General features: G+C 37.7%; 1 protein-coding gene across 1 annotated transcript in view; it reads right to left on the bottom strand.

Annotated features, from left to right (window-relative positions):
* LOC123529605 (serine/threonine-protein kinase mTOR-like) overlaps positions 1–12,738 on the bottom strand; it is a 106,770-nt gene that overhangs the window by 21,000 nt on the left and 73,032 nt on the right. Inside the window, exons 30-33 of the mRNA XM_053520765.1 lie at positions 10,164–10,289; positions 9,224–9,355; positions 6,167–6,285; positions 3,678–3,909 (exon numbers count right to left, since the gene is read on the bottom strand). Coding sequence (XP_053376740.1) covers positions 3,678–3,909; positions 6,167–6,285; positions 9,224–9,355; positions 10,164–10,289 — 609 coding nt within the window. The remainder of the gene's footprint in view (positions 1–3,677; positions 3,910–6,166; positions 6,286–9,223; positions 9,356–10,163; positions 10,290–12,738) is intronic.

Here is a 12,738-nt window from a genome sequence, read left to right as displayed (position 1 = left end):
TCATATATGGTTGAAATTTGGTTCGCTCAAACTCAACGAGACTAGCAAAATTTTTCAAGTTACTGTGAAATCATTTAAATTCGCTGGCATGAAATTTCGCGCAAACGTGAAAAAGGACTGTTTCGCGTGGGCTTTATTTTGTGCATTTTCAATTTCAGAAATGAAAAAATAAATCCGAAAAGTAACAAGAGATCACAGAGTGATCTTGGCGCCCACCACTGAGCCATTTTTGATTGTTCCAAATTTCAAGACAAGCTCAAGGTCAAATTTCATTTCAGTACACATCACTGTGCATGTGGCTCATGCATGTGGTCCATGCATGTGGTCCAAATTTGAAAGCTGTAGCTTGAGAAATGTGAAAGTAGGTCACAAGATCAATTTCAAGGTCAAAGTTCATTTCGGTAAACGAAACTATGCATGTGCTTCAAATTTGATGCCTGTAGCTTTAGAAATGTGAAAGTAGGTCACTAGGTCAATCTCAAGATCAAAATTCATTTCGGTACACAAAACTATGCATGTGGTCCAAATTTGAAGGCTGTAACTTGAGAAATGTGAAAGTAGGTCACCAGGTCAAAATCAAGGTCAAATTTCATTTCGGAATACAAAACTATGCATGTGGTCCAAATTTTTGAAGCCTGTACCTTCAAAAATGTGAAAGTAGGTCACTAGGTCAATCTCAAGATCAAAATTCATTTCGGTACACAAAACTATGCATGTGGTCCAAATTTGAAGGTTGTAGCTTGAGAAATGTGAAAGTAGGTCACCAGGTCAATGTCAAGGTCAAAGTTTTTTTTGGTACACAAAACTATGCATGTGGTCCAAATTTGAAGGCTGTAGCTTGAGAAATGTGAAAGTAGGTCACTAGGTCAAAATCAAGGTCAAATTTCATTTCGGAACACAAAACTATGCATGTGGTCCAAATTTGAAGCCTGTACCTTCAAAAATGTGAAAGTAGGTCACTAGGTCAATGTCAAGGTCAAAGTTTTTTCCGGTGCACAAAACTATGCATGTGGTCCAAATTTTAAGGCTGTAGCTACAGAAATGTGAAAGTAGGTCACTAGGTCAAAATCAAGGTCAACTCATGTCAATGTTCATCTTGCCACTCAAAACTATACATGTGGTCCAAATTTGAATGTTGTAGGTTATTGACAAGAAGATTTTAAATGCTTTTCCCTATATAAGTCTATATGAACCATGTGACCCCCGGGGGCGGGGCCATATTTGACCCTAGGGGGATAATTTGAACAAACTTGGTAGAGAACCGCTAGATGATGCTACAAAACAAATATTAAAGCCCTAGGCTTTGTGGTTTTGACAAGAAGATTTTCAAAGTTTTTCCCTATATAAGTCTATATAAACCATGTGACCCCCAGGGCGGGGCCATATTTGACCCTAGGGGGATAATTTGAACAATCTTAGTAGAAGACCACTAGATGATGTCACATGCAAAATATCAAAGCCCTAGGCCCTGTGGTTTTGGACAAGAGGTTTTTCAAAGCTTTTCCCTATATTAGTCTATATAAACCATGTGACCTCGGGGCGGGGCCATATTTGACCCCAGGGATATAATTTGAATTATCTTGGTAAAGGACCGCTAGATGATGCTTCATACCAAATATCAAAGCCCTAGGCTCTGTGGTTTTGGACAAGAAGATTTTCAAAATTTTTACCTGTATAAATCTATGTAAATTATAAAAATAAACAAAGGGCCATAACTCACTCAATAATTGTTGAACCAGTCTGATTTTCAGGGGGACACAACTAGAGTACCAATACATCATTCAGACAAAGTTTGGATAAAATCCCCCCAGTAGTTTCTGAGGAGATGCGATAACGAGAAATTGTTAATGGACGGACGGAATGACGGATGGATGGACCACGGACGCAGAGTGATTTAAATAGCCCACCATCTGATGATGGTGGGCTAATAAAAGTGCGGTCTTAAATTCGCGCATCTATCCTAGCGCGAAATACGCAAAAAATTCTTCCTACGCGAATGAAAATGATTTCACAGTATTATTGTTCAAGACATTGAACAAGATATATTATACAGGGATTTTGCCAGGATCTCACGACAAGTTTGAGCGAAGGATGGTGTACGAATTACCGAGCGAACAAAATTTGACTGTTTCATGAAGAATGATGACTGATGCTGTCAAATCATTTCATTTCAAGGGCTTGAAATTTTGTAGTCTGGGTCAAATCAAGATATTTTGAGGGAATATGAATTATAGGATGTTAAATTTTGTATATAAAATGAATGGAAATTTTACCTGTGTTGGGATTTAATTTTGTGAATTTACTCAAGCACAAAATTCACAAAAATTAGTCCTCCCCACAAATATCAACCTTTAGCTTGCTGGCAGCAAGTGATTCTGCCTTTGCGACCAGCGCAGAGACCAAGATCAACCTGCACATCCTTGCAGGCTGATGTTGGTCTCCACGGTTCGCTATTCAGTCAGTAAATTTTCAGTCAACAACTCTTCAAATAATAAATGGTACTGCCCAAACTGAATGACAGATCAGTCCATTTTAGAAATTTAGCAGGGTAAAGGTTTTTACAGTATGTTGACATGTACAGTCTCCAAAATGAAGGCAAAACAAAAAGCAAAAAGAGGACCATGATTGCTCACCAGAGTTGATCTGCCCTACTGACCTAGTTTTTGACCCAACATGACCCAGTTTCAAAACTGACCTAGAGATCATCAAGACATTCTGACCAAGTTTCTTAAAGACTGGGTCACAACTGTGGCCTCTAGATTGTTAATTAGTTTTTCCTTTGATTTGACTGGGTGACCTAGTTTTTGACCCCACATGACCAAGATTCGAACTTGACCTTGAGGTCATCAAGACAAACATTCTGACCAAGTCTCAAGAGTTTCAAACTTAAACCATGGACTCTTGAGTGTTAACAAGATTTTCCTTTGATCTGGCCTACTGACCTAGTTTTTGACCCCACATGACCCAGTTTCCAAACTGATCTAGAGATCATCTATACAAACATTCTGACTAAATTTCATAAAGACTGGGTTACAAATGTGGCCTCTAGAGTGTTAACAAGTTTTTCCTTTGATTTGACCAGGTGACCTAGTTTTAGACCCCACATGACCCAGATTCAAAACTGACCTAGGGGTCATCAAGACAAACTTTCTGACCAATTCTCATGAGTTTCAAACTTAAACTGTGGACTCTATTAACAAGATTTTCTTTTGATCTGGCCTACTGACCTTGTTTTTGACCCATGACCCAGTTTCAAACTTGGCCAAGAAATCATCAAGATAAACATTCTGACCAAGTTTCATGAAGATAGGGTTACAACTGTGACCTCTAGAGTGTTAATAAGGTTTTCCCAGATGACCCAGATTCGAACTTGACCTAGAGGTCATCAATACAAACATTCTGACCAATTCTCATGATTAAACTGTGGACTCTTGAGTGTTAACAAGATTTTCCTTTGATCTGGCCTAGCTTTTGATCCCACATGACCCAGTTTCGAATTTGACCTAGAGATCATCAAGACAAACATTCTGACCAAGTTTCATAAAGATTGTGTCACTAATGTGGCCTCTAGAGTGTTAACAAGGCAAAGGTTGACGGACAACGCACAACGCCGGACAATGACCGGTCACAATAGCTCACCTTGAGCACTCTGTGCTCTGGTGAGCTAAAAAACTAACCGTGTCTGGCCTTGGTGTGATTGGTAAATTAATTTCCTGACTTTGTGATCCCGAATCTTTCTGCTTGTAAAACAGAACTGCTTCGTAATTCATGAGTGCCCACATGTGCCATGCCTTATACCAGTTCTTATCATGCTCCGTGGCAAGAGCAAAGTAATCAAGGACCTGTGGTATAGTCTGCTCATTGAGGCCAAGATTGGCTTCTGACCAGTCACCAAGCTTCAAGTAACATCTGAAATACAGAACATTTTGGATAATGTCATACAGTTACTTTACATAGATTATTTTTAACTGCAACCCAACTGAATAAAATTCATCCCGTTTGGTCCACCTTTTGCAAATTTTTTTTTTGAATACATATGAGCCGTGCCATGGGAAAACCAACATAGTGGGTGTGCGACCAGCATGGATCCAGACCAGCCTGCACATCCACGCAGTCTGGTCAGGCTCCATGCTATTCGCTTTTAAAGCCTATTGGAATTGGAGAAACTGTTAGCGAACAGCATGGATCCTGACCAGACTGCGCGGATGCGCAGGCTGGTCTGGATCCATGCTGGTCGCAAAGCCACTATGTTGGTTTTGTCATGGCACGGCTCATATAAGACAATAACTTTATCATACTTCATTAAATAGACTTCAAGGGTGGTAACAGGAACTTAACTTTTTTAAAACTTCTTGACTAGTTTTGATTTTGAATTAAACACTTTTTGATAAGATAACTTTTTTTCAACTGTAAATTTCAGCCATTCTGGATAATATAAAATTTTTAATTTTCTATTTGGCCATTGCTTGTTGAAAGATTGTTGTTTCAGAATATTTTTTGTTTGCATATAAACACCACTTCCATGTTAATAAAAATCTAGAAAAATTAGATGTGTATCCGTAGGACACTGATGTCCCTGCTTCCTTTGTTTGTTTGTTTTGGGTTTAATGCCGTTTTTCAACAGTATTTCAGTCATGTAACTGCGGGCAGTTAACCTAACTAGTGTTCCTGGATTCTGTACCAGTACAAACCTGTTCTCCACAAGTAATTGCCAACTTCCCCACATGACTTATTACTTCCTGTTACTGTAAATGGTTCCATGACTTTAGATGAAATATTTTTAAGACAGGTGCATAATAAACGTTACGTGTATTTCTTACTAAGTCAAGGACCATAACTCTGGTCTGGCCGAGTGAAATCCTAAACAGAACAACAGGTGAACATCTTCACGTGCTATATAACAACCCTGCAATGTTTTATGACTCTAGGTCAAATACTGACCGACTTTTGTTCCAATTTCAACCTGTCTAGGCAGACTTGACTGTATATGGATCTTCCAAATACAGTTACAATCAACAACAAGGGACACAAAAAACGCCTGTCGAGAGCTTGTTAAGTTGTCATTCTTGTATCTGACTTTTGACCTCTAAGGTGGTGAACATTTGTGCCAAGTTACATCAAAATCCCTCCATACATGAAGAAGAAATGCTCTGGATAAAGTCATTCTTGTATCTGACCTTTGGCCTCTAAGTGTGACCTTGACCTTAGACCTAGGGACCTGGTTCTTGCGCATGACACTCCTCCTTCTCGTGATGGTGAACATTTGTGCCAAGTTATATCAAAATCCCTCCATACATGAAGAAGAAATGCGATGGACAAAGTTTGCGGACGTTGCCCGCCAAGGGCGTTCCTATAATACATCCAGTCTTTCAGATGGGCGCATAAAAACACCAAATATGAATAGGTCCCTGTTACTGATTTGGTCCATGTTACAGATTTGGTACCTGAAAGGAATTTGGTCCCTGTTACAGATTTGATCCCTCTCAGGAATTTGGTACCCATTACAGATTTGGAACCTGTTATAGATTTGATCCCTGTTAGGAATTTGATACTGGTTATAGATTTGGTCCCTGTAAGTGGAATTTGTTCCTGTTACAAATTTGGTCCTGGTTACTGATTTTGTGCCTGTTACAGATAAGGAATTTGGTCCCTGCTACAGATTTGATCCCTGTTATGGATTTGGTCCCTATCAGGAATTTGGTCCCCATTACAGATTTGGTCCCTGTTGTAGATTTGGTCCTTTTTAGGAATTTGTCCCTGTTACAGATTTGGTCCCTGCAACAGATTTGATCCCTGTTATGGATTTGGTCCCTGTCAGAAATTTGGTCCCTGTTACAGATTTGGTCCCTGTTATAGATTTGGTCCTTGTTAGGAATTTGGTCCCTGTTACAGATTTGGTCCCTGTAATTGGAATTTGTCCCTGTTAGGAATTTGGTCCTTGTTACTGATTTGGTCCCTATTATAGATTTGGTCCATTTAACTTGATTTTGTCCCTGTTAGGAATTTGGTCACTGTAACTGGATTTGATCCCTGTTACGGATTTGGAGGAGCAAACAGTAAGACTTAGTACAAACAGCAAGTACATTATAAGAAAACTGCCTCTAAGCAAAAAATTTGCAATTCCTGAGTTTTACTATATTCAGACATCAAGTTGTGCAGTCCTCACCTTGCCATTAGTTTATTAAGCTCAGTTCTCTGGGGAACATCCTCTGGTGATAGGAGTTGTAGAGACCTTGTTTGTAGAGAATGTTGGACAAACATCTGCAGCTTCTCATATGCCTCACTCTGTAATATATTATACACAAAAACTATACAACAATTAACTTTTTTACAATCAACACAGCTACATAAATCAAATTGATTTTGTGAATTAACTTAATTCTGTTGGAAAAGATTTCTGTTGTTTGGACCAAAAGTGGTATTTCACAGGTATATATGTATATGAATAAAATTATGTAGATATCACACAGATGTAAATATGTTGAGTTCAAAGGGATGTAAATATGTGGAGTCCATAGGGATGTAAATAAGTGGAATTCACAGGGATATAATTATGTGGATCTCACAGAAATACAAATATGTGTAGTTCAAAGGAATGTTAATATGTTGAGTCCACAGAGATATCTATAGGTGGAGTTCACAAGGATATAATATATAAGTGGAATTCGCAGGGATATAAATATGTTGAGTTCAAAGGAATTTTAATATGTGGAGTCCACAGGGATAATATATATATTTAATTTAGTGGAATTCGCAGGGATATAAATACCGTATTTACCCTAAGTCTTGGGACAGCATAAAATAATTATTTTTTTCACTGTCCCAAGACTTATTTCCCGAAAAATAATTATTTTGAAAAGTGTCCCAAAAATATGGACACAATTCTCGGTCATCGGGTGAAATCCCCCACCCACCCGTGTTGAAAGCGAAAAAATAAAAGTTTAACGATTATCAGTAATTATTCTGTTGATAAACAAAGAAATTGGCCTTGTTTTCATCCCTCAAAGAGCTAAAAGTGTGTTGGTATCATGACATTAGAAGTGGAGATCAAAGCGGTATAGTTTCCCCGAGATTTTCATGGCATTACGTCATGTTTTCGCGCCAAGTTGTACATCACTGTTTGATCGTACCGCCTCAGTTCTTTAAAGAGCTGAGAAGTAGATCTAGTGTTGTGAAAATCAATGAAAAAAAACTTCTTTTTAATTTGTTAAAGTGAATGTGCAATATCCCGTATAAACTGACAGGTAAACGTGTCAAACTATAATAGCGGATATCTTACCTCTGTGACCTATTTGCCCTCAAGGAAATTTCAAAACGGTTTGAGAAGAATATCTTATTATAAAGTGTCGTGTCAAAAAATACATGTACATGCACAAAGATTCATTCAAAACTTATTAAAAAAAAAACAACAACATCATTGTTTTTGTTTCTTTAAACCGCGTCCCGATTTTCCATTTACGTTCACGAGGTCACGTAACAGAAATCTGTTTGCCAAAAATCGTTTTACTTCATATTTTTAAATTACTGCCGCTTTTTCATTATTTAAGATTTTTCTATTCTGTTTTTTGCACTTTGTGGTCAAAAGTCTGAATTTTATGCCTATAGTTTGCATCATTTATTTACTTTTAGAAAGAAATAAGTATGTAGGATCGCGCTCTTTGAAATTTTGCAAGTAATTTTATGAAAATTCGACCGTTTTTATAGAATTTTGCCTACATTTCTGTCGATACCTTTTTAAAATCGTTACAGAATTCAAATTATATTACTTCTCAATCTACGTTGAAAATATGAAGCGATAAAATCAAAAAATGAATGTGTGACGCGCGTTTTTTGTATACGTGTCAATAAACAAAAGTAACGGCGTTGTAAGTTAGACATTACGATAGGTCGCACGTGCTCGTGGAATGGAAAATTACCGGCATGGCGTTTTGATAGCTGTACGATTCGCGGGTAAATTCCAGTCCGTGGTAAATAAAAATAACTAACTAACGGAAAACGGACTTCCTGGCTGCAGTAGAAAAAAATATACAACACTTAACTGGTATGGTAAAAAACACTTTACTGTCAAAAGAATATCAAGTAAAAACACGACACGTAAATGTTAAAAAAGTAATCTTTGGTTCTTATAATTATTTGACATTTTGATCGATACAAAAACCATACAATGTATAATAACGGTATTTGACTTACATCATGAATCAGTAACAACCATAGTCCCAACACTTAGGGACGAAAAATATGCTGAGAAAATACATGTCCGAAAAATTAGGGACAAGAAAAATAATTATTTTTCCAGATTTTAAGGGTGTCCCAAGATTTAGGGTGTCCCAAGACTTAGGGTAAATACGGTATGTTGAGTTCAAAGGAATTTTAATATGTGGAGTCCACAGGGATAATATATATATTTAATTTAGTGGAATTCGCAGGGATATAAATATGTGGATCTCACAGAAATATAAATATGTGAATTGCAAAGTTTAAAGTTAAAATCAATGAAGTTTTTTCTTCCATGGACTGATGCAACAACAACATGCATATAAAAATGTCCCCATCAATAGTGTTGATATCAAAGAATATGCTGAATATCATTATGATAAGGAAAACAAATTCTTGCTGACATCACTTCTAATAGTTAACCTTGATGTGAATTTGTTGTTTTTGTTAGGGTTTAACATTGCACCAACATAATTTAGGTCATATGGCTACTTTCCAGCTTTAATGGTGGAGGAAGACCCCAGGTTCCCCTCCATGCATTATTTCATCACAGGCGGGTACCAGGGTAAACCACCAATCTTCCGTAAGCCAGCTGCATGGCTTCCCCACATGAAGAAGTCAATGCCAAGTGAGGCTTGAACCCACATTGGTGAGGGGCAAGTGATTTGAAGTCAGCGACATTAACCACTCGGCCACGGAGGCCCCTAAACTTGAATGTGAAAGTTGTCAAACTGGTTCAATGAAGTCTATATTAGTTTGTTTGAAATAATACAACATGTCTTTTAATGCTTAAACAGCTGGAAAAACACCCAATCTTCTACATTTCTGTGAAATAATACAACCAAACCAATCAAAGCTAAAGGTCACCAGTTCAAGTCATCCTGGGGTCATGACTGTGCCTCATCAGAAGTAGTTATTTGTACTTCACCGGATCTGACAGTAAGTTATATACCAAGAAATACCATTTTCATGAAATTTCAAGAATCCATGACAAAATTTAGAAACATACCCTTTGGTTACTTTTCCACATGTGTTTGAGATAGGCAAACGTTATTTTTGGGTTTACTGTAGGTATCTGCTGGTCTGGCTGTTTACTTGGGTCAACTCCCAACAACATAACCAGTGTCTTGTGAGACAGTGCCTGAAAATACAAGTATACTATGAACAAAACTGTGGTCAACCCACTGTTGGTCATTTTATGATATCTCCATTAAACAGAAATTAATTGCCATAATTAGTATATATAATAACCTTTAGCCTGCTGACAGCTTTTTCACCAGTGCAGACCAAGATCAGCCTGCACAGACGTGCAGGCTGATCTTGGTCTGCACTGGTTGCTATTTAGTCAGTAAACTGTCAGTGAACACACCTTTGAATATCATATGGCACTGCCAAAACTGAAATATGGACCAGTTCATTTTAGAAATATAACAGGTTAAAGGTTACGGATGGGATAAAATATTCATATTTCTAACAAATTTTAGCAACACAAATTATCTTTTAGTATTTTTTATAACTCTTCTCCTTTTTTTACTTCAGTTTCAGACACCAATATTCTGACAGCAAAATTAATACATCTGTACAGAAATATTTATATTCATTCGAATAATGTGTCCAATTATGCTATATTAATATTATAAGTATCTGTTCTCATCAACAAACTGACTTTCGGTCCAAGGATTGTAGGATACGTTTCTGCTTGGAATGATAGTACTTTTTTTATACCTCTGAGTACTAATACATTAAAAAGAATTTAACAACAAACAATGCCATTTTTTTGGTAAGTAAATCAACAAATTTCATTTCTTCTTCAAGTCAGTTTACTTCCTGACCGCTGAAATTCACTTATATTTACCTTATATGAGTTTAGTACTTTGCATGTCTCTAGACAAAATCTGCCCTGTAAAACAGCATTTTACTATAAATATGTGACCACAAAATTTGCTCACCAATCTTCCATTTTTACGACAGAGACTGGAGTACTTGAGCCAGGTTTTGATGTCCTCTTGGGGAGAGACAACTAGTGATCGAACCTGTATGATCCTCTGCCAATCTTCAGCCACCCGTTGACAACCCTGTGTAATTAATCAAACTTATTATCTTATCCCAAATAATCTACAGGAGTTTTTTTATTTTCCAATGAAGAAAACCCGTAAAAGGTGAAAATATAACAATCCCATTGTTTCAAAAGTAAGCATATAACAAGAGGGCTATGATGGCCCTATATCGCTCACCTGAGTTAAGTTGCTTGCTTGAACAAATTTCTTTGCTAAAGCTTCGAAAACAAGAAAGTAGGTCATATTCATGGTCACTGAAAGTCAGTTTTAAGATTAGCGTGCAAAACTGTACATGTCATCCAAATTTCAAGGCTGTATCTTAAAAAACAAGAAAGTAGGTCAGTAGGTCAAGGTCACAGTCGGGTGACCCTTATCACTTGGGGTCATCAGGTAAATATAATTAAAAAGTCTAGGAAATATGATCTGATAATTTTTGAAGTATTTTTTCCTATGTAACTCATATATCAAGTGACCCCTGGGGCGGGGCCTCTTTTCACCCCAGGGGCATAATTCAAACAATCTTGTTCGAGATTAACTAGGCAATGATACATACAAAATATCAAAGGCATAGGCCTTGAACTTTCAGACAAGAAGATTTTTAAAGTTTTTTCCTATATAAGCCAATGTAAAACTTGGGACCCCCAGGGCAGGGCCTCATTCACCCCAGGGACATAATTTGAACAATTTTGGTAGTAGACCACTAGGCAATGCAACAAACCAAATATCAAAAGCATAGGCCTTGCAGTTTCAGGTAAGAAGATTTTTAAAGTTTTTTCCTATATACGTCTATGTAAAACTAGGGAAACCGTGGCAGGGCCTCTTTTCTCCCCAGGGGAATAATTTGAACAATCTTGGTAGAGAACCACAAGGCAATGCTACATACCAAATATCAAAAGCCTAGGCCTTGTGGTTTCAGACAAGATGATTTTAAAGTTTTTTTCCTTTACAAGTCTATATAAACCATGTGATCCCCCCCCCCCCCCCCCCCTTGGGCGGGGCCATATTTCATCCTATGGGATCATTTGAACAATCTTGGTAGAGGCCCACTATGTGATGCTACATACCAAATATCAAAGCCCTAGGCCCTTTTGTTTTTGACAAGAAGATTTTCAAAGTTTTTCCCTATATAAGTCTATAGAAACAATGTGACCCCCGGGGCGGGGCCATATTACATCCTAGGGGGATAATTTGAACAATCTTTGTAGAGGCCCACTAGATGATGCTAGATACTAAATATCAAAGCCCTAGGCCTTATGGTTTTGGACAAGAAGATTTTCAAAGTTTTTCCCTATATAAGTCTATATAAGCCATGTGACCCCCGGGGCGGGGCCATATTTGATCCTAGAGGGATAATTTGAACAATCTTGGTAGAGGCTCACTAGTTGATACTACATACCAAATATCAAAGGCCTAGGCCTTGTGGTTTTGGACAAGAAGATTTTTAAAGTTTTTCCTTTCGGTTGCCATGGCAACCAGAGTTCTGTACTGAATTCAATTCTTTGAACAATTTTAAAGAAGAGCATCCAAGGATCATCCCTGTGAAAATTGGCTTGGTGGTTTAAAGGGAGATGTTGTTTAAAGGAAAGTGTGGACAGAGATGGACGACAGACGGATGCCAGACGGTGAGCGATCACAATAGCTCACTCTGAGCCTTTGGCTCAGGTGAGCTAAAAATGCAAAATTTTCTACAAATCCTGCCGAATCAAAATTTGTTTTATTAAAATGTACTGAGCTTCCCCTAAATTGTGAAATTCTCCAAATTTATAAAGCCATTGTTAGGAAACCAGTCTTCAAATTTTCATCTCAACACAGTCTGACTTGACAAATACAAAGCTGGTTTTCAAGACTGGTTCAAAGCTCAGTTGTAAATTCGAAAATCAGTACGGCTGAAAATAAAACAGGTAAAACAACAAGATTCTGTAAGATATCTTACAAAAGAGCAAAACAAAATATACTAGAGATGCTTTTGAGAAAAGCGCATGTCTCCCACAACTGTCTCTATGAAAAATGTTAGTTTCTCTAGATGTTTTAGACAAGTGGATCCAATTAGACGGTCTGGATGAGTGGATCCAATCAGTAATTCAAGGGCCATAAATCAAAAGTGCCTGGGCGGATTTGGCTAGTTATCGAACTTGGGTAAGGTCTTATGGCCAAACACATTTTGTTCAAGTTTGGTGAAGATCGGATGAAAAATGTTCGACTTAGAGAGCTGACAAGAGTAAACAGACGGATTTTTTCGGTAATTCAAGGGCCGTAACTCTAAAATGCCTGGACCGATTTGGCTAGTTATCGAACTTGGCTGAGGTCTCATGGTCAAACACATTTTGTTCAAGTTTGGTGAAGATCGGATGAGAAATGTTTGATTAAGAGTGCGGACATGAGTAAAAAGGCCAATTTTTCGATAATTCAAGGGCCGTAACTCCAAAATGCCTGGACTGATTTGGCTAGTTATTGAACTTGGCCGAGG

Source organism: Mercenaria mercenaria, chromosome 13 (genome assembly GCF_021730395.1).
Source record: "Mercenaria mercenaria strain notata chromosome 13, MADL_Memer_1, whole genome shotgun sequence".
Classification (NCBI taxonomy): domain Eukaryota; kingdom Metazoa; phylum Mollusca; class Bivalvia; order Venerida; family Veneridae; genus Mercenaria; species Mercenaria mercenaria.
Note: the sequence above shows the minus strand (reverse complement) of the source record. Positions and strands in the feature narration are given on the sequence as shown.